The sequence below is a fragment of the Erpetoichthys calabaricus genome, chromosome 9 (assembly GCF_900747795.2).
Source record: "Erpetoichthys calabaricus chromosome 9, fErpCal1.3, whole genome shotgun sequence".
Taxonomy (NCBI): domain Eukaryota; kingdom Metazoa; phylum Chordata; class Cladistia; order Polypteriformes; family Polypteridae; genus Erpetoichthys; species Erpetoichthys calabaricus.
Window position 1 is genome coordinate 184,940,766 of NC_041402.2, and position 25,109 is coordinate 184,965,874.

The 25,109-nt window shown below is 40.6% G+C and overlaps 1 protein-coding gene across 1 annotated transcript; it reads left to right on the forward strand.

The window, feature by feature from the left end:
- Positions 1-387: 387 nt before the first annotated feature.
- dpm2 (dolichyl-phosphate mannosyltransferase subunit 2, regulatory) lies at positions 388-19,186 on the forward strand. Its single transcript, XM_028808615.2, has 4 exons — positions 388-550; positions 6,681-6,770; positions 14,887-14,989; positions 18,722-19,186. Exons 1-4 carry the CDS (start codon positions 548-550, stop codon positions 18,775-18,777), a joined length of 252 nt encoding a protein of 83 aa, XP_028664448.1. The 5' UTR covers positions 388-547; the 3' UTR covers positions 18,778-19,186.
- Positions 19,187-25,109: the final 5,923 nt, after the last annotated feature.

Here is a 25,109-nt window from a genome sequence, read left to right on the forward strand (position 1 = left end):
CAAGCTTTGTTTTTAGGCTCCTCTTTTATAACACACCCTAACTTTAGCTTTAAGTTAAAGGGAAAATATTACGACTATGTGGGCTTACTTTTTTTTTAAGCATACAGGTATGTATTTAATGCATGCTGCAAGAAGGTAAAAGCAAAAGACAACTCTGAAGACAAGGAACCACACCGAATGTGTGCAAAACAGCTATTAAGGCGCCTGCCCCGCACTGCTAAACTACACGACAGCAGCACGGCAGCATGCGTCAAACAGAAACGGGGCCTTACGTCACTCGCTACAGCCAATAGAGTGCAGCCTGCTACTTGCAGTAGCGGGGATGTGGACTTGTGGCAGCATGCTTAGCCCCGCCCCATTCCGCAAGGCCGTACTTGTGTGGCGGAACTGGATTTTAGTGATGTTCGTCCTCAAATCATTTTCATCGATGAACAGGACCGAGGTTTTTCATCTCCTGTTCCCGCCCTCTTTACCTAATTTGGCAAAGCAGAAACGCCCCTCACGAGGAGGAAATACGTTCCCGGAAACTCGGTCGTGAACATCAAAAATGGTGAGTGAGCGTTCGATTTATCAGCTACAGTGTAGGTAGAAGCAGATCTTTCTTAGTAGTAGTACAATGAGGGGCGTTTTAGGTCATTTTTTGTGTTCATGTTCTTACCTTCTTGCATAAGAAAGCGATGTCCCTTAACTCGTTCACGTGTATGTGCCTGGAAATTTTTCTATACAGTTAAAAAAAACCGGAGAGGTCGCGGAACAAACTTAAAACTTATTTTTGGGACAGGTGTCTGCAGTACTTTGGTATATGGATAGGACTAGGCAGTGTTATACAGTTGATAGTGTATGGTAAAATCCCTTCGGGGTATTCAATAAGGAAATAAGTGCTGATAATTCCTACCTTTCCTGATTTGTCCGTATTACATTGAAGTTGCAAACTGCGCCCGGACTGAATAGAAGATAAAAAGACATACATGTAATCCGTGTATTGCATCTATTATAGCGTGACATTTTGTGCACACCTTGCTTCATGCTCTTCAATGGGAAGTGTAAGTGTTCTATAGAAAAGTAAATCTGTCAACATATCCATCCATCCATTATCCAACCCGCTGAATCCGAACACAGGGTCACGGGGGTCTGCTGGAGCCAATCCCAGCCAACACAGGGCACAAGGCAGGAACCAATCCCGGGCAGGGTGCCAACCCACCGCAGTCTGTCAACATATACTGTATATAAAAAATCCTAATGTCTGTGTTTCAAGCGAGAGTTGTGATCTTGGTTTTACTGGAAAGCGTATGACCTGATCTGTTCTGGAAATCGAAACATTTAGGCAGGAATTAAAGCACAAGCCAATGTGTTGATAATCCCCCTTCACATGCTACATACATCTTCGCAATTCGTCATCAAGAGTAAGTTCTTAGCATTTTTGAAGAACGTTTTGAGGGTTTATTGTTGTTATTTAGCCTTTTGAAGTATTTTTAGGACCATACCATTCAAACATTTTATTACATATTTACCCAGTTGTGGGGAGCCAAAGCCTGTCCTGCTAGTAATGGGTGCAGGGTCACAACCACCCCTGAATGAGATACCACCCTATTAGAGATTTATAATAGTGATGATCATTTGAAAGTGTGTGATATATAGTAATAAATTTGTATGTGTGTGTGAAACTCATTTTTTGAGGTTATTCCTACAGTAACACCTGTACAATTTCAAGTCACGAGATAGACCAAGTTTGGCATGTTAGCAGTGACTGGATGTGAGATCCATGAGGTAGTCTTACTAACCCACTGCTCCACGGTGCTGTTTTAGTTAAAATGCTGATTCTTAGAATGAATCCCACAGCCTCCTTTGAGCTGCTAGTACTTTGAAAAGGTTACTGTTGATGCTTGCTGTTGTCTTGTTTATAGGCTGTCCATGTCTGAAAATCAGCACAAATACGTGTGCCTTTTTTTCTGTACGCTGGAAAACTTACAGTACTTATGTATATTTTATATTTTTACCTTTTTTTGAATGGTTTGTTTGCTCTTTCAAAACTCCTTCATTTGGATTATTTTAATTTAACTAATTCAATAGCAATTATTTTGGTCCTTTGTGAGACTCTTTGAGTTTATGTGAGTCTGCCATGCAGAGATGGTTCCTGCCCTGCAGCTAATAATAATAATAATAATAACTCATTACATTTATATAGCGCTTTTCTCAGTACTCAAAGTGCTATCCACACAGGGAGGAACCGGGAAGCGAACCCACAATCCTCCACAGTCTCCTTACTGCAAAGCAGCAGCACTACCACTGCGCCAGTTATGAGGACAGCTGATACTATGGGTGGCACCTTGTTTTCCATGTTCAGTTTATTGTTTTTTCTCTTCAATAAAATTAAATGACACATTTCAATAGATTCGTGTTTATCATGGTGCCAGAGAGAGGTGACGTGTGTATGTTGGTCAGACGTGCAAGCAGGAATTTAATTTCACTGTGCTCTGTATGTGTGACAATATGAATACTGTTACTGCTGCCTGGACTGGCTTTAGCTCCCAAGATCCCTTCACTGGAAGACGTAGGTTCAGAAGATGAATGACTAATATACTCAAACCAGTAATGGCGCACCTGACTTGAGCGTTCATAGTCTTCATCCTCTTTCTCTGTACGTTTTCCATTCATTTGCTCAGAGGTTGATGCACTTGCTGCTTCCTGAGCACCTTTTCTCCACCCTAGCGGCCCGCTTCTTCTCTTCTTTCATCGGCATCTTTTCGTGTTAAAACTGATTAAGTCAGTGTTTGCGTTGCAATTACTTAGTACGTGTTCTTTAATTTTTTACTTTAGCTGGCACTTACGGTAAGTCTTCAATCTGCCTCAAGAATGATTTAAGATATGAAGAGGTAGGGGAAGTGATGGTGAAGGGATGAGAACGACGCCCGTACGCATGCACCACACGGTCGCCCTGCTGGCCACTGCTGAGAGATGATTCTACAATAAAATAAAAAGAGGAATAACCTTGGAGGTCAATCATCACCCCGAAAGCGGATAGTAGACATCACGTAGTATATGTGTAGCAAATTTCAGGTCAATAGTTACAGGTGATTTAAAACCCTGGACAGACAAACGAACAGCCATGGTAGCATATTATATATATAAAGATGGTACAGTGTCTCTTCCATGCTGTTTTTCAAACAATTAACATTATGCAGTTGTACTGTCCCATACATCCATGTGTAATTATTTAGTATTAATTAAGAATGATGGCAGAACCACAGGCCTTTGGGCAAATAAAAACATAAACACATCTGTAGTGACAAACTGGAGAGCTTGTTATTGAACTGGAGCCATAAACACAATTACAGTTGTGCAGTCTCATGTCATCCCATTGCACGTTTTTTGCCTTAAAAGTGAATAAATAATGAGAAAAACAAACATTGTGTGGCTACAGTAAATTAGTCGAGGAGAGGAGGAGATATTTCAGTAGCTCATATGACCGTGTCTTGAAGTAAGTGGGTTCACCAAATGGACGTAGACAGATTCTGGTCAAGGCACCTTGAGATGAGTGAGTGTTTTTCTGATTTATCAGCTAATGATTGAGGTGGGGATTGCTGCATATAAAGGAGTGCCGACTGATGTTTCACTTACCCGTTAGCAGTACAAATCTTAAAGACATTTATATTCACATTTACTTGCTTAGCAGATGCTTTTATTCAAAGAGAGTTCAACATAATGGAGTTACAGTGCATCCAGAAAGTATTCACAGCGCATCACTTTTTCCACATTTTGTTATGTTACAGCCTTATTCCAAAATGGATTAAATTCATTTTTTTCCTCAGAATTCTACACACAACACCCCATAATGACAACGTGAAAAAAGTTTACTTGAGATTTTTGCAAATTTATTAAAAATACAAAAACTGAGAAAGCACATGTACATAAGTATTCACAGCCTTTGCTCAATACTTTGTCGATGCCCCTTTGGCAGCAATTCCAGCCTCAAGTCTTGTTGAATATGATGCCACAAGCTTGGCACACCTATCCTTGGCCAGTTTCGCCCATTCCTCTTTGCAGCACCTCTCAAGCTCCATCAGGTTGGATGGGAAGTGTTGGTGCACAGCCATTTTAAGATCTCTCCAGAGATGTTCAATCAGATTCAAGTCTGGGCTCTGGCTGGGCCACTCAAGGACATTCATAGAGTTGTCCTGAAGCCACTCCTTTGATATTTTGGCTGTGTGCTTAGGGTCGTTGTCCTGCTGAAAGATGAACCATCGCCCCAGTCTGAGGTCAAGAGCGCTCTGGAGCAGGTTTTCATCCAGGATGTCTCTGTACATTGCTGCAGTCATCTTTCCCTTTATCCTGACTAGTCTCCCAGTTCCTGCCGCTGAAAAACATCCCCACAGCATGATGCTGCCACCACCATGCTTCACTGTAGAGATGGTATTGGCCTGGTGATGAGCGGTGCCTGGTTTCCTCCAAACGTGACGCCTGGCATTCACACCAAAGAGTTCAATCTTTGTCTCATCAGACCAGAGAATTTTCTTTCTCATGGTCTGAGAGTCCTTCAGGTGCCTTTTGGCAAACTCCAGGCAGGCTGCCATGTGCCTTTTGCTAAGGAGTGGCTTCCGTCTGGCCACTCTACCATACAGGCCTGATTGGTGGATTGCTGCAGAGATGGTTGACCTTCTGGAAGGTTCTCGTCTCTCCACAAAGGACCTCTGGAGCTCTGACATAGTGACCATCGGGTTCTTGGTCACCTCCCTGACTAAGGCCCTTCTCCACCGATCGCTCAGTTTAGATGGCCGGCCAGCTCTAGAAAGAGTCCTGGTGGTTTCGAACTTCTTCCACTTACGGATGATGGAGGCCACTGTGCTCATTGGGACCTTCAAAGCAGCAGAAATTTTTCTTTAACCTTCCCCAGATTTGTGCCTCGAGACAATCCTGTCTCGGAGGTCTACAGACAATTCCTTTGACTTCATGCTTGGTTTGTGCTCTGACATGAACTGTCAACTGTAGGACCTTCTATAGACAGGTGTGTGCCTTTCCAAATCATGTCCAGTCAACTGAATTTACCACAGGTGGACTCCAATGAAGCTCCAGAAACATCTTAAGGATGATCAGGGGAAACAGGATGGACCTGAGCTCAATTTCGAGCTTCATGGCAAAGGCTGTGAATACTTATGTACATGTGCTTTCTCAATTTTTTTATTTTTAATAAATTTGCAAAAACCTCAAGTAAACTTTTTTCACGTTGTCATTATGGGGTGTTGTGTGTAGAATTCTGAGGAAAAAAATGAATTTAATCCATTTTGGAATAAGGCTGTAACATAACAAAATGTGGAAAAAGTGATGCGCTGTGAATACTTTCCGGATGCACTGTAAGTAAGTGTGGGGGACTGTTTGAACAAGAGGAGTAGGAAAAAATAACAACACATTTATAAGAACAAAATACAAAGCTGGTTACGCTTCCCTGGTTACAAAACCATAATAAAACCATTTTATCACATAGCAAGAAATTCACCAAACAGGAGAATCTTCAAATGCTTCTTAAACACACATGGAGGTGGGCAGCTTGTTCCACCAGCTAGGAGGTACACACAAAAAAAGTCTCAATTGAGATTTGAAGTCACGCAGAGGTGGCATCACCAGACTTCCTTCTTCTGCAGACCTGACTGTGACACCTAAGTGGCTTCATGTTACATTTACAAGATTTTCAGTCCAGAGTCCCCTAATCATCTCACTGCGACCCTCAAGTCAATTGACTTTGCAGCAGGCTGTTGTTATACAATGAATGTGATTCCATTTTTGGGCTGTCCTTGCAAAACGCCGTGTGGTTTTTGCTTACTATACAGAATCACCAAAGCAGCAAAAAAGTGCACAATCTTTAATGACTCTCTAGCTGGAGAAGTTGACTTTTTTAATGTATGAATATTCTTTTTTAAAATATGTGCATATGTTTGGGGTAAATGAGCCTGTGGAACAGAGCATAGAAAAGCAGACTAGTGTAGAGTAACAACTCCAGAATATAGCAGGGATTGAATATATCAAGAAAACATGTGATCCGCCATAACTTAAAATAAGTACGGTAATTAATTATTTGCCGAAAACACCAGTAGAAAAGCAAAAGAGTGATGTGCATGTTACTCCATGACACAAAAACAGATGCGACTGGTCTAAATTAACAGAACGCTAGTTAAACTGTTCAAGAAAGCAATGAGAAATCAAGGATGGAGTCACAGGAGTTCACCACAGCAGGACCCACAAACAGTTTAACTAATTAGGAGGAGTCTCTGAATAATGCTGGAGTGTTTTCAATTTGACTTTCCAGTATCAGTTGAAAACAAATATTTAAAATCTTTGAAATGAACAAGTCATTTTGGGGTTAACAGTAGTGTTTGATTTTGTTGTGACTACAAGGATGCAAAAGGTAGATGAATAGCTGATTGACAGGAGCGTCCAGCTCTGAGTGAGAGTGTCCCTCTGCCCTACGATGGCCCAGTGCTCTTTTCAGTGCTGCTTTCTGCCCGAGGCCGATGCGACAAGCTCTGGAGTCCCATCACCCAATAATGGAAAATATTTCAAAACTGTATATTTTGGCTAGACTGGCAAAAAACTGCTGAGGAAGAAATTGCTTTGGCTGAAATGTTAACTTTCATTTAATGCGAATTCTTAAGAGATTAACGTCAGCTCTTTGTTCTTATGTTATAAAGGCGACATGGACAGACCGGGCTGTTGGAATGGGCCTTGTAGTGTTCAGCATTCTCCTGTTCACCTACTATTCTATCTGGGTGATTGTCCTGGTATGTATTTTAATGGTTTTACCAAAACAGTTTCCATGTCACACGTATAAGTCTGTATTTATGTAAGTTCTTGTAATCATTACCTATAATTAACTGCTATAGTTGTACCTTTATTAATAAAACAACATGCCATACTTTTATCCTGATTCAGGAACCTACCAGTACATCCATCTATCCTCCTAGCCCACTTACTGTATTCTACATGAGTGACAATGCATGTGTGTTGGTATGCCCAGTAATGGAGTCACAACGTGTGTATGGCTGATTGGCCCTAAGGCAGGCAACATCCCCGCACAGCTCCATATTGGACTTAATGGATTAAGAAAATAGAAGCATGGATTGATTTTTACAGTAAAAAGAAGTGTTGAATATAAATCGAGCGATGTTATGCTCAGATCATATAATGCAATAATGAAAGCACATCTGCAGTGTTGGTGCACAATCCTGGTCCCCACACTACAAGAAAGACCTAACAGCACTTGCAGCTGTGCAGAAGAGAGCAATCAGGTGAATCCCAGGACTTAAGGACATGTCCTACTGTGACAGACTCTGAGAATTATACCTGTTGAGTCCCAAGCGGAGGAGACTGCGTGGAGACCTCATCAAGGTTTTAAAATCCTCTAAGGCAGTGTTTCCCAAACTCCACTGTGGCTGCAGTTTTTTGTTCCAACTAGATTCCTAATCAGTAACAACACCTGACAGCACTGAGCTCATTTAATCAGCTGGTGTCTTTTTTTTCTTTTATTCGACATTCAAGAAAAGCACAGTGGCATGAGTTTTACATTTATAAGACATTTAGAAATATTTCTATTTTGCTATCAATTTAAATGCTTAACTTGCTTTTATTGATTTCATTATATTTTGCCCTTTCTCTGTGCAGTTTTTCGCCTTTGTTGTATCTTATTAATGACAATTAAAAACAAGCAGAGCAGACAGCCAGGCAAACGACACCGCATCATGAAAGGCTGCAAGTACTTTAGCATCAGACCCACTAATTAGTAAATAATGGATTAATTAAACAATTAGAACACCTAGAAAAGTAGAATGAAAATCAAGATGTAAATATTGTTAAAAAGAACAAAATACATTATTCCCATATAACTGCTTGGTACATTGTAATATATATATATATATATATATACAGTGGTGTGAAAAACTATTTGCCCCCTTCCTGATTTCTTATTCTTTTGCATGTTTGGCACACAAAATGTTTCTGATCATCAAACACATTTAACCATTAGTCAAATATAACACAAGTAAACACAAAATGCAGTTTGTAAATGGTGGTTTTTATTATTTAGGGAGAAAAAAAAATCCGAACCTACATGGCCCTGTGTGAAAAAGTAATTGCCCCCTGAACCTAATAACTGGTTGGGCCACCCTTAGCAGCAATAACTGCAATCAAGCGTTTGCAATAACTTGCAATGAGTCTTTTACAGCGCTCTGGAGGAATTTTGGCCCACTCATCTTTGCAAAATTGTTGTAATTCAGCTTTACTTGAGGGTTTTCTAGCATGAACCGCCTTTTTTAGGTCATGCCATAGCATCTCAATTGGATTCAGGTCAGGACTTTGACTAGGCCACTCCAAAGTCTTCATTTTGTTTTTCTTCAGCCATTCAGAGGTGGATTTGCTGGTGTGTTTTGGGTCATTGTCCTGTTGCAGCACCCAAGATCGCTTCAGCTTGAGTTGACGAACAGATGGCCGGACATTCTCCTTCAGGATTTTTTGGTAGACAGTAGAATTCATGGTTCCATCTATCACAGCAAGCCTTCCAGGTCCTGAAGCAGCAAAACAACCCCAGACCATCACACTACCACCACCATATTTTACTGTTGGTATGATGTTCTTTTTCTGAAATGCTGTGTTCCTTTTACGCCAGATGTAACGGGACATTTGCCTTCCAAAAAGTTCAACTTTTGTCTCATCAGTCCACAAGGTATTTTCCCAAAAGTCTTGGCAATCATTGAGATGTTTCTTAGCAAAATTGAGACGAGCCCTAATGTTCTTTTTGCTTAACAGTGGTTTGCGTCTTGGAAATCTGCCATGCAGGCCGTTTTTGCCCAGTCTCTTTCTTATGGTGGAGTTGTGAACACTGACCTTAATTGAGGCAAGTGAGGCCTGCAGTTCTTTAGACATTGTCCTGGGGTCTTTTGTGACCTTTCGGATGAGTCGTCTCTGCGCTCTTGGGGTAATTTTGGTCGGCCGGCCACTCCTGGGAAGGTTCACCACTGTTCCATGTTTTTGCCATTTGTGGATAATGGCTCTCACTGTGGTTCGCTGGAGTCCCAAAGCTTTAGAAATGGCTTTATAACCTTTACCAGACTGATAGATCTCAATTACTTCTGTTCTCATTTGTTCCTGAATTTCTTTGGATCTTGGCATGATGTCTAGCTTTTGAGGTGCTTTTGGTCTACTTCTCTGTGTCAGGCAGCTCCTATTTAAGTGATTTCTTGATTGAAACAGGTGTGGTAGTAATCAGGCCTGGGGGTGGCTACGGAAATTGAACTCAGGTGTGATACACCACAGTTAGGTTATTTTTTAACAAGGGGGCAATTACTTTTTCACACAGGGCCATGTAGGTTTGGATTTTTTTTCTCCCTAAATAATAAAAACCATCATTTAAAAACTGCATTTTGTGTTTACTTGTGTTATATTTGACTAATGGTTAAATGTGTTTGATGATCAGAAACATTTTGTGTGACAAACATGCAAAAGAATAAGAAATCAGGAAGGGGGCAAATAGTTTTTCACACCACTGTATATATATATATATATATATATATATATATATATACAGTATATATATACACGAGGTGTGTCTATTAAATAACGAGACTTGATTCCACCTAGTAAACAAAGCAGTCAGAACCGGTTATATCTGCATGCGTGGTGAGCTTCAACATGTCTGAACCTGCATGACAAGCAGCAACACTCAATGACGTTCAGTTGATTGTGAGTCACCATTTAGTTTGGTTGTGTTTTCTGTAGTGTGCCGAAAATTCTAACTTTAGAAGTTGCGCAAAGATGGTCCCAAGGGTTCTCACACCAGAGCAAAAAGAACGTTGCAAGGAATGTTGTGTTGACATTCTGTAGCAACCTTTTGCAGATCCAAACCAGTTTCATAAAGTAATCACTTGTGACAAAACCTGGATCTTCCAGTATGATCCTGAAACCAAAAGACAGTCAGTGCCATGGAAAACGCCTTCATCACCAAGAATGAAAAAAGCTCGTCAAAGCAAGTCAAAATTCAAAGCCATGCTAATTGTGTTTTTCGATATCAAGGGTGTCATTTTGGAAGAATGTTAACCATCATTATTATAAGGAAGTTTTGATAAAGCTGAGAGAAAAAGTCAGAAAAAAACGGCCGCAACTGTGGGAAAATGGTTTCATTCTTCACCAGGACAATGCGCCTGCTCACACAGCACTTTCTGTAATGCAGTTTTTGACCGACAAGCACATTACTACACTTGGAAATCCTCCATATTCGCCCGATTTAGCACCTTGCGACTTTTATCTTTTCCCAAAAGTTAAATCAGTGCTTAAAGGGACACGTTTTGAGTCAGTTGATGCTATAAAGAAGAAAACAGCAGATGTGTTAAAACAGCTGACAGAAATTGATTTGCTACATGCCTTCGACCAGAGGAAAACAAGACTGCATCAATGTATTACTGAAAATGGGGAGTATATTGAAGGGGACAAGCATTAAATTTGTAATACATATAAATAAAGGTAAGTTATTTAATAGACACACCTCGTATATGTGTATATATCCATCCATCCATTTTCCAACCCGCTGAATTGGAACACAGGGTCACGGTGGTCTGCTGGAGCCAATCCCAGCCAACACAGGGCACAAGGCAGGAACCAATCCCAGGCAGGGTGCCAACCCACCGCAGGACACACACCCACACACCAAGGCCAATTTAGAATCACCAATCCACCTAACCTGCATGTCTTTGGACTGTGGGAGGAAACCGGAGCGCCCGGAGGAAACCCACGCAGACACGGGGAGAACATGCAAACTCCACGCTGAGAGGACCCGGGAAGCGAACCCAGGTCCCCAGGTCTCCCAACTGCAAGGCAGCAGCGCTACCCACTGCGCCACAGTGCCGCCCTGTGTATATATATATATATATATATATATATATATATATATATATATATATATATATATATATATATATATATATATATATATATATATATATATATATATATATATATATATATATGTGTATGTATATATATATATATATATTTTTTTTTTTTTTTTTTTTTTTCACCAAACTTAGTCTTCCAATTTCTGTATTCTTCCCAAAACTCAGAATCTGGATTATAACACATCACTAAATTAGCCCAGGAGTCCAATTCAAAACAGAAACTGGTTGGAACAAAAACCTGCAGCCACAGTGGGTCCCCAGGGCCGAGTTTGAGAAGCACTGCTCTAAGGCATCGATAAAGGAGATCCAGCAGAGTTTTTTCAACTTAATGTTGAATCACATCCTTGAGGACACCAGTGCAAATTAAGGGGAAGTGCATTTAGGACTGAAGCCTGGAAGCCCTTCTTTATGTAAAGAGTTGTGGGAATGTTGAGTAAAATGCAAGGACATGGAGTTGAAGCAGAAACTTTGACAACTTTTAAGAAGCATCTGGATGAGATATTGGGACAGCTTGGCTATCAGCTAAACAAACAGGCTTAATGGATTGAATGGTCTCCTTTCATTTGTCAAATTTTCTATGTCCTTATATCTTTGTATGAAAACTTGATGCCACCTTTATTTTATTACATAGCAGCAGTGAATCTGTGTTTTAACATCAGCTAATGCAATTCTTATTTTTGGACTTTATTGGACATGTATTGTGATGCCCTTTTTGCATAGTGATCACCACCATTTTCCATCCATCCATTGTCCAACCCGCTGAATCCGAACACAGGGTCACGGGGGTCTGCTGGAGCCAATCCCAGCCAACACAGGGCACAAGGCAGGAACTAATCCTGGGCAGGGTGCCAACCCACCGCAGCCATCCATTATCCAACCCGCTATATCCTAACTACAGGGTCACAGGGGTCTGCTGGAGCCAATCCCAGCCAACACAGGGCGCAAGGCAGGAAGCAATCCCCGGGCAGGGCGCCAGCCCACCGCAGGGTGCAAACACACACACCAAGCACACACTAGGGACAATTTAGAATCGCCAATGCACCTAACCTGCATGTCTTTGGACTGTGGGAGGAAACTGGACACCACCATTTTAATGCTAGCAATTCATGTCATTATCCATGTCGTTCATGTGATGAGGAAACTTAGAAATTGTCACCTTGTTTGATAAAATTCAGTTTATGCTACAGCAGTGGGGTCAGAATTTGTGACAAAGAGTATGAATGCATGGATCCATCCTGCCAGCTGTCAACAGTATAAGCTGCTGGTGGTGATGTACTGTAAGTGTTAGGTACTTCACCAGCATTATTGTTGCTAACCATGTGCATCCCTTTATGTCCACTGCCTGCTTTTTTAAAGTGGATAGTGCAAAATGCCACACATAATGTTCAGGGGGTTCTGCTACCTTGACAGTGACATCAGTTTACTCCAGTGGCTTGTATATTCTACATCTCAGTCCAGTGGACTGTCTTTGGTTGAGCTGAAACAGGAGGTTCACAGCTGAAAACTTGTCAACTGCCGCATGATGCTATTGAGCTAGCATGGGCCAAGATCCTTCAGGAATGTTCCAGACACCTTGTTGAATCCATGCCTTGAAAAACACGAGCACCTTTGGTGTCTAAAGGTCGGTCCTACCAATATCAGAACACAGACCTAATAAAGTGGCCTCCATACTGTATATGACATTGTCTTCAAGTGCCTGTTCAGATTTTATTACAGTGTGAAGAAGCAGAATGAAGGAAGGCCATGCAGCAAGAATGTGAGGATGTGATTGGAACAGTGTTAAGGGCAAATTTCATGCAAATGTTAGTAAGTTTTTTTGTCTCCACACAAAGAACACATGGAATAAATGACCAAGTAGTGTGGTAGAGGGCAGGACTTTTTAGGACATTCAAATCTTGACTTGGATGTCATTTTGGAAAATGTAGGGGAATAGGATGGATGAGCTTTTTGATCTGAATGGCCTGTTCTCCTCACAGCATCCTAGAGAGACGTGGTGAGAAACAGGATGAGAGATCCCAGAAGACATAAGACCTGCACCCTGGGATGTTTAATTCAGTACCACTTTAAAGTCAGATCTAAATTTTATAAACTAAAAGTATTTTCCATATACATCCCCAGTCTTGCTTTTTAACTTGACCATTCTTACAATTGTGTGTTCTGTCTCATATCTGAGTGTAATCTCTTATTTATGCCCCTAGTGCAGCACCGCTTCTCTTAATACACATTACTTGAACCCCCCCAAAATAGATTCAGTTTCCTTTATTTGAAATGCCCTCCTCAAATTTGAATTCGGTCTCTGATTTAACAGTCTGGCCTTTTATTGTGCTCCTCCCTTGCTTCTTCTTTATTAGACTGCCTGTCTCTTGTTTGAATGGAGACTTTCTAATTCAAATGCAGCTTCTTTTATTAGCATCCTCCATTTGAGGGCTACTTGTTGTATTTGAAAATCCCCTCTCTTAATTGAATGAGGACCTTTTATTTGAACGCAGCCTCTTTTCTTTCAGCGCTTTCTCTCATTTCACTGCAGCCTCTTATTTAAGCACAGCTTCTCAAGTTTAAGCTCCTTCTTTCTGATTTGAATGCACATCACTTTTCTGAGAGCATGTTTTCATTTAATGTCAGCTTTAAAAACATCTACTTTGTAATTATGATTTCGCCAAACACTCTTGCCTCAGAACCGAGACTTTGAGCATAGAAACTGTGTCACTGTGGGGAGGAAGGTTAACAAGAGCAGAACCAGAAATTCTGATGTTTCTTGTTGTTTCCGTATCTCCGGTATAATGTTAGTCATGATCAATATATGTTAGTCACCAAAAAAAAAACCAAGCTCCTGCCTCACTGGGTCACATGTTTTGATCCTGCAGCAAGTTAACATCATTTTGGACAAAAATTTTTAAGTGCCTTTCAGACAGCCTTGGTGTCACAATCCTTCCGAACCCATTAACAGCTGTGTTTGGTGTTGTTCCATATGGATTTGAAGTGGAGAAGGACAAGCAAACGGTGATTGCATTCACTACACTTTTGGCACGCAGACTTATTCTGTTAAATTGGAAGAATCCTAACTCTCCTCTGATAAGTCAGTGGGAAACCGATGTTTTATATTATTTGAAATTGGAAAAAATCTAATTCTCAGTTAGAGGATCTGTACAGAATTTTTTCAAAACCTGGCAGGATCTAATCAATAATATTTTAGAATAAGAAGAAATAATTATTTCCTCATTTCTTTTCCTTCTCCATTTATCTTTTTTGCCCTATTAAACTCAATAATTTAGGCATGTTTACAAGCCTTAAGTATTACTCCTTTGGCCATGCTCTCCTTCTCAGGGGTGGGGTTTGATTTGTTTTCAATCCTATTTTTTATATAAATTGATCTATTTGTACAAATTAATAAAAAATATATATAATATATATATATGTGTTAATCATTGAAATTGCCCTGCTTTACTGAATATTTTTTCTGTTAGTATTGCTAATATATTATGTTGATCTTTAGTGTATGTGTAAGCACTCCAGGCCTGCACTCCTTGGAAAGAGCTGCAAGAAATTAACAGAATTTTGACATAGGTTTAGCTTCAGTACCTCATAGTCTGTTTTGCCAGCTGTGAAAAACTGAAAGATTGTCTCAGGCTAGGAGACCAGCGTCTGCACCATTAAACAGATTTGCTGCACTTGCAAATGAAACACCACAAATGTAGCCAGCTTTCATCTCCACTCCTCATTTTACGTAAGGAGATCCATGGCATTCTTACTTTCTGGGCACTCCAGCTTGCAAAAACTGTGAATTTGTTTTGGCATTTTCATTTTTGTTATTATGTTGTCTTCCACAAATATCTTATTTGCGGATAATTAATGTCATCTGTGCTCTAGAAGTCATACACGGAACATTTGACTTGAAATCTGCTGGTGACTCACGATGTTTCTGTTTCTCTCTCTCTGTTTCTTTTGCTAATTACAGCCCTTTGTCAACAGTGACCATGCCATCCATCATTATTTCCTGCCTCGAGAATATTCAGTTATATTGCCCGTTGTTGCAGCCTTGGTTCTTGTCTTATTTATAGGTAAGTATCTTGCTTTATAACAAAATAATGAAGGGGTACCAAAAAGCATTATATTGGTTTGCAGCTCCTGGCCTGCTCACAACTCATGTGCAGTCTCATGGCAGAAATCTGCTATATCTCAAAGATAGGTTATTTGGAACCTCAAAACTGGCCTTGTGTGTGTGTGTGAGTGTGAGTGTGTGCTGTTAATATCAGATTACTGTATGTTGGCCTGCTACCCCACAATGCAAAGAATGGGCTTCGGAAAATTAAAGGATTGATGCAGAGTGCATAACTTGTGTACACTCTCATGTTAAAAATGAACAGTTGTTTTTCCCATTTCATTCTTTCATTTTTCTGTGGCTTTATGTGTAACGCTCTGTTTTTGAACATTTGAAGCAATGTCTTGATGTTACTCTTTCTAGATTTTATTGCCCCTTGGCATCTTCTTCAGGGTTGGTTCCTACCTTGTGCCAATTGGTGATGGATAAGCTGTGACTCACTGTGACCTGGTAAAGCAGTGTTTCCCAACCTGTTTTTCTGTGGTGGCACACTTTTTGTAACCTAAAACATCCCAAGGCACACTGTTATTTTCCTAATAACAAACACATGATATCCTATGCATATGCTCAACTGTCTGAAGGGGTGTGACTACTGGAGAAATCAGTAAAAAAAGGAACTCCAAGACCTACGATCGCAGACACGGCACACAGTGAGTGAACACTTTGGTGGCATTTCCCAGCTGTTTGGTCGTTTTGTGCTCTGCTCTCTGTCTCAGAGACAACTCATATGCCCACTATTCACCAACCCTGTGGGGCTCGCTGGCGACCCCACGCCTAAATGGACTCTAGCAATAATAATAATAATAATTCATTACATTTGTATAGCTCTTTTCTCAGTACTCAAAGCGCTATCCACACAGGGAGGAACTGGGAAGCGAACCCACAATCTTCCACAGTCTCCTTACTGCAAAGCAGCAGCACTACCACTGCGCCACCTGGAGATGCATCTGTAGTGCTCTTAAGTGCTGTCTCTGCAACACACCAATCGTGGAGCTGCTTTAATGCCAGCTTCTCCAGGTAGTTGTCTCCTCCTTAGACTGATCTTGACCACCTATGGAGCTTGTCCCTGTTATTTTTACAGCAGACTGGTTGAAAGACACTGCTGTAAAGAGTGGAAATGGAGGGGGGTGTATTTCAGGGTGTGTGTTCTTTGTCAAATGAGATTAAATTAAGAGAAAAGAACTGAATAAATGGATTTGAATTACTATGTCAACAGCCAAGCTGGGCCAAGTCATCTGATTTAATGACATGCTCTGTAAATTGAGCATCTTTAAATAAAGAAACTCTCTGAAATGAAAGCCCACAGGCTTCCATGTGCAGGGGATGCTTTTGCCCAATCTATATTATCTGAACTATCCGAAGTATCTGGCACTGCCAGAGGTGGAAGAAAGTGCAGGTGCTTTTACTAAATTTTTTCACTACATTTTCTGCCATAGGAATCTGCAATATATGTAGTCGTCTATTAAGAGAAAAACCTGCTGAAACAGTTTGCCCCCAATCAGTAGGCTTATAGCATTTTTCAGGACTAATAATTGTGGTAAGTTTCGTTTGATTAGAGAGATTCTGAAAGTGGACAGATGGAATTCACATGTGCCTAAATAATGTAACTGCATTGAAAAGCTGAAGTTGCAAGTCTGAAATCCATCACAGCAAAAAGTTTTGAAAATGACACAAGTATTGGTTTTCACAAAGTTTGCTACTTCAGTGTTTTTAGAACTTTTTGACAAATGTTTCTGTGGTATACTGAAGTAGAATTACAGTGGACCCTTGACTTACAAACTCAATTCGTTCGCGAGGGCTGGTTGTAACTCAAGTTGGTTGTAAGTCAAGACTATTTTTCCCATAAGAAATAATGGAAATACCCATAATGCATTCCGAACCTCCCACAGCAACACTTACTTAACCCTTTCATAATAAAAAAGGGTTGTATAATGTGCATAATTTACCAGAATACCAATCATTTTTCTAATGTACTAACCAAAAAAGTTATAAAAAGTGCCTAGCCTACCAGAAACAACAATTTCATACTGTACTCACCATTTAAGTTGACATCTTTGGCTTGCAGGAAGGGAGGAAGAGGAGAATGAAATGGAAGGTGGGTATCGTTTGGAAGGAGCTTCCTTATACAAATCTTTTCTTTGTAAAATTGTCGAGATGGCGGATTTCGACATGCTGTACATATTAGCGAGATCGGTCACACGAACGCCACTCTCATATTTCCGCACAATTTCCTTCTTCGTTTCGATTGTGATCGCTTTCTTTACCTTCGTTACCTTCTCTTCCTTCACAATTATTGAAATAAATTCTATAAATCACTGCACTGACCGAAATTACATCCACTAACACATGTATCTGGGCTCTGACTGACGCTTACAAACGCTCTCAGCTGTTTGTTTACAATTGCACAAGCGGATACACGTGACCACATTTGGGTCGTAACTCAAGATGTTGGTCGTAATTCAAAACAAAAATTTTGGTCGTAAACCAAGTTGTTCGCATGTCAGGCCGGTCGTATATCAAGGATCGACTGTACAAGCATTTCTTAAGTGTCAAAGGCTTTTATTGACAATTACATTAAGTTTACTCTAAACAAATCAAAATCTTATTATATGATATCATCTACTGTTAAATTCTGCTCTGTACTTCTAAAATTTTTATTTCTATACTGTATTGAGGATTTGTTCTGTTGTCTGTATTGTTTTGTATTGTATTGTATTGTATTGACCCCCTTCTTTTGACACCCACTGCACGCCCAACCTACCTGGACAGGGGTCAGTCTTTGAACTGCCTTTCCATTTTTTCCCTACAAGGTTTTTTTTTTGGGGAGTTTTTCCTCGTCTTCTTAGAGAGTCAAGGCTGGGGGGCTGTCAAGAGGCAGGGCCTGTTAAAGCCCATTGCGGCACTTCTTGTGTGATTTTGGGCTATACAAAAATAAATTGTATTGTTTATGCAAAGAGTCAGTATTTGCAGTGTTGGCCCTTCTTTCTTTTTCAAGACCTCTGCAGTTCGCCCTGGCAGGATGTCAATCAACTTCTGGGCCAAATCGTGACTGATGGCAGCCCGTTTTTGCAGAATCAATGCTTGGAGTTTGTCAGAATTGTGCGGGTTTTTGTTTTTCCACCCGTCTCTTGAGGATTGTGGAGTTTCTTGGCCATTGACCCAAAATGTCGATGTTTTTTCCCTGAGCCACTTAGTTCTCACTTTTGCCTTATGGCCTGGTGCTCCATCGTGCTGGCAAAGGCATTGTTGATCACCAAGTTGTTCCTGGATGGTTGGGAGAAGTTGCTCTCGAGGATCTTTTTGCAGATCTTTTTGACATTTTTTTTTTAAATTTTTATTACAAGTTACTGAGTCCAGATTGGTGAGCAAAAATGGCAATTATATCCATTTAAAATTAAATTTCCAACAGAAGTAAAGTGTACAGAAAATGAAGGAGTCTGAATACTTTCTGAATCCAGTGTACTTACAGTATATGCCAGGAAAGAAAAATAAAACGTAACTAAAAGGGACAGTGCAATTTTTTAAAAATTCCTTAGAAATTATCTGAATTAATGCTGCCCTCTTGTGGGCATCCAAGAAACAAAACAAATTTAAGTTATCTAAAAATAAGCAACATGTACAGTATGAGGGGTATGCAAGATGTCAGCAACTGCAATTTACTTTTTTTTTTTTTTCCTTTTTGTTTTTTTAGGTGGATTTATCACCGTAGTTTTGTGGAAGAACAAGCAAAAAAAGAAAGTGAATTGAAGTGGAAGCCTTTGTTCAGGATGTCCTGGGAGAATACAGAATTAGACAGTCCAAGGGGTACGGGGAGGGAATACTTGCCAGGAGCCACGTCCTCACATCTCATTCTGAAATGCATTCCATTTTGTTGAAGACAGAGAGTGGGGTTTGCTCTTATAGACTTGGACACTTTTTGGCAGGTTGGATATGTTTTTTTCTTTTATGTTTTTTGGAGAAGCACAACTTTTTTTCTGTTTTTGGCAATGCAGTGTAACTGACCTTTACATAAAAAATGTTCTATTCAACTGAAAACGCATGGATATGTATATTTTTTGTCTTTGTCCAGGATGTAAATTAAACACTATTTCTTTAGTAGTGAATTAAAAAGCAAAAAGGTCTGTAACACAAGATATACAGTAATATTGTGCAATGTTTATTTTTGAACTCTCTTTATATGCATTAATGTAAGTAAAATATTGATTAGAAAAGTTTGATTTGGGTGTTGACAGTGTGTCAGGCTTGGCAGGCCTCAGAGCAGCCACCTGAAGAAGGAAACAAGGCCTTTCGGTACGACTTCACATGTAACTTTAAAACAAGCTAATCTAAAATTGTGAATAACCTGCGCTTTTTATTTTGTTTTTTTAGTCCCGTTATTTTTTATTTAAAGGAAGACTCTGAAGGATCCTTTCCCATGCTTAGATTTCTTGTCAAGTGCAGATCCATAACACAACCCTCTATTTTCTTTGTCAAGTTTGTAGCTCCAGGTCACATGGTGAGCACCATATACCGTAATGTGTGTACGCAGGTATTTAGTGGATGTACAAGAGGGGAACGTGGGTTTGTAGGGTTTGAGTCTCTACATACGGAACTGCTTTGTAATTTGCGGTCAGTATTTTTTGAGCCCTGTTGACTTTGATCTGTGGTCTACTTAACCTTGATTGTCATACTTCTTTGGATTTCTTGTGCAGCACTCAAAATTCTGTCCATCCTGTGCATTTTGATCAAGCTCTTCCGTTTTTCTGACTGATTTTTATCTTGTAGAGTTAGTGTGAGTTTATGTTGTTAGTGAGACCAGCAGGGGGCACTTACCCTGTGGTTGGTATGTGTGGATCCCAGTGCCCCGTTACAGTGACGGGGACACTATGCTGTAAAAATGGCACTGTCCTAAAACTGACTGACTGTGTTCCCTGGGCATCTTTAATAAAGAGCAGGGTGCACCCCGATGTCGTGGCTAAATTGCTCATAACAGCCTGGTCACTTTGGCCGTCTAATCATCCCTCATCTCTAATTAGCTACCGTAACTGTCTCTCTCATCTCTTCACCATCTAACAGCTAATGTATGGTGAGCATACTGGTGCTTAATGTCTGCCAACATATCATCCCCTTTTTTATGTAAAGCGCTTTGAGTGTCTTGAAAAGCTCAATATAAATGCAGTGTCTTCTTCTTCTGTAGCTGCACGGTGACAGTGAGCTGGCAGTGTTCAGAAAATTGAGGGTGGCATATTGAGTGCTAGGATAGCCTTTTTCTAACCAAAATACTGTGGCATTTTATCACATATGGCACTTGTTCAAGATGTTAAGTCTGTCAGCCCTACTTGAGTGCCAACTGAAGCACGAGAGCTGTGACAGAAATTCAAACTGTTCAGCAAGCAGACGGCTTTACAGTAATAGAAATATTCTAAAAAACGCAGTAATACTCTGCAGCTGAGTGTCTGAAGCAGGCCCCCGCTTTAAGAAATCAAATAGGGACTGACAAGCAACATTCGGCCGAATGGCTACTTCTTGTCCTGGTCATTCATAGCTATTTCTCCATACTGTATAGCTCCATTTGCCTGGTGGCTTAAACTGGGTCTTCCACTGTAGTTGTAATGAGGGTGAAGTAGTCAGAGTTAGTCTCGGTGAATCCCTGGGCCCATGTGTTTTGTTACTCCAGGTCAGCGCTTTGTTGCATATTACAAAAGGCTCAAAGTCATTCATTTAGAGCAGACACCCCAACCTTGGTTTTTTGAGAATACAGTAATCCCTCCTCCATCGCGGGGGTTGCGTTCCAGAGCCACCCGCGAAGTAAGAAAATCCGCGAAGTAGAAACCATATGTTTATATGGTTATTTTTATATTGTTATGCTTGGGTCACAGATTTGCGCAGAAACACAGGAGGTTGTAGAGAGACAGGAACGTTATTCAAACACTGCAAACAAACATTTGTCTCTTTTTCAAAAGTTTAAACTGTGCTCCATGACAAGACAGAGATGACAGTTCTGTCTCACAATTAAAAGAATGCAAACATATCTTCCTCTTCAAAGGAGTGCGCGTCAGGAGCAGATAATGTCATAAAGACAGAGGAAAGCAAACAAATCAATAGGGCTGTTTGGCTTTTAAGTATGCAACGCACCGCCGGTACAAAGCTGTTGAATGCGGCAGCTCACACCCCCTCCGTCAGGAGCAGAGAGAGAGAGAGAGAGAGAGACAGAGAAAAACAAAGAAGCACAAATCAATACGTGCCCTTCGAGCTTTTAAGTATGCGAAGCACCGTGCAGCATGTCGCTTCACTAAGCAGCTGCACAGAAGGTAGCAACGTGAAGATAATCTTTCAGCATTTTTATACGAGCGTCCGTATCGTCTAGGTGTGTGAACAGCCCCCCTGCTCACAGCCCTACGTCAGGATCACAGAAAGTCAGCGCAAGAGAGAGAAAGAGAAAAGTAAGCCGGGTAGCTTCTCAGCCATCTGCCAATAGCGTCCCTTGAATGAAATCAACTGGGCAAACCAACTGAGGAAGCATGTACCAGAAATTAAAAGACCCATTGTCCTCAGAAATCCGTGAACCAGCAAAAAATCCACGATATATATTTAAATATGCTTACATATAAAATCCGCGATAGAGTGAAGCCGCGAAAGGCGAAGCGCGATATAGCGAGGGATTACTGTAACTGTAATAATAATGATTTACATTTATATAGCTCTGTTCTTACTATTCAGAACTCTTCACATAGACAGTGGAGAACTACTTCAACTAACACCAGTGTGCAGCATCCATCCGGATGATGTGACGGCAGCCATTTTGCACCAGTATGCTAATCACACATTAGCTGTTAGATGGTGAAGGGCTGAGGGAGACATTTAGGCAATGATTAGAGGGCCAGAGTTGACAAAGGAATGAGGGGTAAGTTAGCCAAGACATCAAGGTACACTCTACGTCATTCAAACGATACCCAGGGATCTTTTATGACCACAGAGAGTCGAGACTCATCTGAAGGACGGTGTTAATTTTTATAGGACACAGGGTCCCCATCACTGCACTGGGGCACAGGGATCCACACACACAAACCATAGGGTAACCACGCCTTGGTAGGCTTGCCAACACCTCCTCCAGCAGCATAAATACCTCCTCAAAAAGCCACCCTTATAGTGTGATGTTAAAACTTGCAGAACTCTTTGAGTATGAAAATAACCTGCAGCCATTCATGGTGCTAGCTGCATGCAGCTTCTGCTACTATGTAAATACTGTAAGCAGCATTTTAATTTGAATTGGGCGGTCACAATATTGCGCCTATATTGCAATCCACAAACGTCAAGTGAGTAAAAGGACCACTTGCCTGCAAAATAGGCTGCACCCTCCCACGGCCCTGGACAGGATGCTAAGGATACTGGGAAGTGTTGCTTAGATTAAAGAGGCTGAAATCTAATGAATCGCCAGAAGCAGATAACATTTATCCTCATAAGGACGTTAATGAGTACATATATGAAATCTTGGCAAGTGTATATTTTTTTTAAATCTGTGCACACTGAGGAAATTCCTAAAGACTGGAGGCTAGCAAATATTACAAATTTATATATAAAGGTCAGTTGAAGGGATCCAAGTTACTAGTGGCCAGTAAGCTACACGCACATCACAGGTAAATTAATGGAATGAATTACTGAGCAGCGTACAACAGTAACAGGAGTTTCAGCAAATACTCGGCATGGGTTCAGATAAGGAAGGCCATGTTTCACTAATATGCTGGATTCTATGAGGAAGCAACAAATGGACACAAATAGAGTGGTGCATATGGTTTATTGTGATTTTCAGAACACTTTTGATAAGGTGCCACACGAGAGGCTGAGCATCAAACTAAATGAGGAGAGAGTTCAGGGTGTTGTGTGTGTAGGTGGATACAAACTTGACTTAAAGGTAGGAAGCAGAGGGTGATGGGTATTTTTAGGAGTGGTGCCTGAGGGATCAGTGCTGGGGCTGCTGGTCTTTTCAAAATTCATATCATTCAGGTACTGTATAAGAATATAACTAATGGGCTGGCTAAGCTGGCATATGATAACCAAACTAGGTGGAAGGGCAGATCATGAAGAATTAGCTAAGTTGTTATACAGGCTTGGGCAGATTTATGGCAAATGAAATTTAATGTAAGTAAATATAAAGTATTACACATAGGAAGTTTGCCAGTATTTTACCGTAAAAAAAGAAGGTGACAATATTTTTAGGTCTACAGTACACTTTAAAAAAATGTTACATTTATGGTAAAGTACTGGCAGCTGGGTTGCCAAAATTTTACTGTAATTAATAAGGTGACTATTTTTAGGTCTACAGTATAACTTTGTAGTAAAAACTGTTTTTTCTTTGCAACACATTCCAACAGAAGGGAATGTTTAACCATACCCAGAAATTCACGTAGTGTAATAAATATGCCAATCAATAAACCATTAGAAAATACTGTCAGGCTCAAACCCCAGTGCACAGCTCACACATTGAAAACAATTATGAGGAGAGATTTAAGGAGCTGAGCCTTTTCAGTTTAAGCAAATGGGGATTAAGAGGAGACATGATTGAAGTGTTTAAAATTATGAAGGGAATTAGTCCAGTGGATCCTGGCAGTTACTTTAAAATGCAACAAGAACATGGGGACACTGTTGGAAACTTGTTAAGGGCAGATTTTGCACAAATGTTAGAAAGTTAGACACATGGCATTAATGACCAAGTGGTGTGGTGGGTGTGTAGGACTTTAGGGACCTTCAAAATTCGACTTGATGTGATTTTCTACAATTGAGGTGAAAAGGATAGACAAGCTTGTTGAGCTGAATGGCCTGTTCTCGTCATGGTTTTTCTGATGTTCTAAAGAAAGATGGTGGGAAATGGGCTGCTTTTGAAGTGGCTAAGTGGGCAAGAGACCCCCAGAGGAACCAAGACTTTTTTCAGGCCTTAGGGGGCAGTAGTGTCCTGTTCCTGTTCTCTTTGCTTTGGCACTTTGTGTTCCAACATTTGCACTTCCCACCCTTGGCCTTGCTTTGTTAATAAAAGTGACATTTTGGTGTGTGGAGGGTGGGCACGAAGCCCCTTCAATTTAAAATACATTTATAACTTTAGTATATTCAGTGGGTCTGCCTAAATTATAACATAGTCACAGCAAAGTAATTCATGATAACATACCTTTAAAAGCAGACTCAGAAGACCCTGTTTTCATATGGATATGGTGATTTTGCGTGGTGTGCACATTTATCCATCCATCCGTTATTGAACCCTGGGTCATGGGTGCCAAGCATTAACTAGGAGGGCACTCGTGTAACAGAAGGAGTACTCTGGTTGAGCAACAGTCTGACTTTCAGTGTCCTGTTTCGAGTAAACTGACTGTGGCTGAGATGAGTAATGATGTGTTTTTTTACTTTTGCTCTACTTACTTCTTCTCATTTTGGTTTCTGCTGCAATTATGGTGGTAAATGATAAGCAGAAATCCAGTGAAACAGGAAAGAGAGAGAAGTGAGAAAGACACAACAGCAGCTATCTTACCTTGGTCTGTAACCTCAGGCGATGCACTGTGTGATGCTCCATTCGTTTTTGCTGGGCTACCGAGGACAGGAGTGATGCTTTTTGGGCACGTGTTATTGGTTAATTTTAATTAAAAAGCACAGGTCTTTGTTGTTGATTGGTCTGATACACATATTATGTAGAGTAACATGAAACTATCACAAGAGCTCTTAAACTATAAACCCTCCTTAGACACGTCCAGCAAGGCCACCGTCTCCATAACCCATGTAACTAACATTCTTGGGTCTCTGCTAATCTTTCACTTAAGAATCCCTCACCATTTGTAATTGCACACACATCATTTTGCCCACTGTCATGGATAATACTGGGGTCTTCTCTCTCTCTTTCTCGCTCTCTCCCTCATATGTTTATTCAGGCTTTTTTTTTTTTTATATATAACAGCCACCATCTCACACCCACTAACAGAGTTTCCACTAATTCCTTCACTCCTTCTGGAGTTGGCACTGGCCTGCACTTGTCTTTGTGCTTCTAGAACCGTCTTTTGCCATCATCATAAATTAGAGGTACCTCCTTCACCTGTGACTGGGGCTTTTGTGCTGTGTGT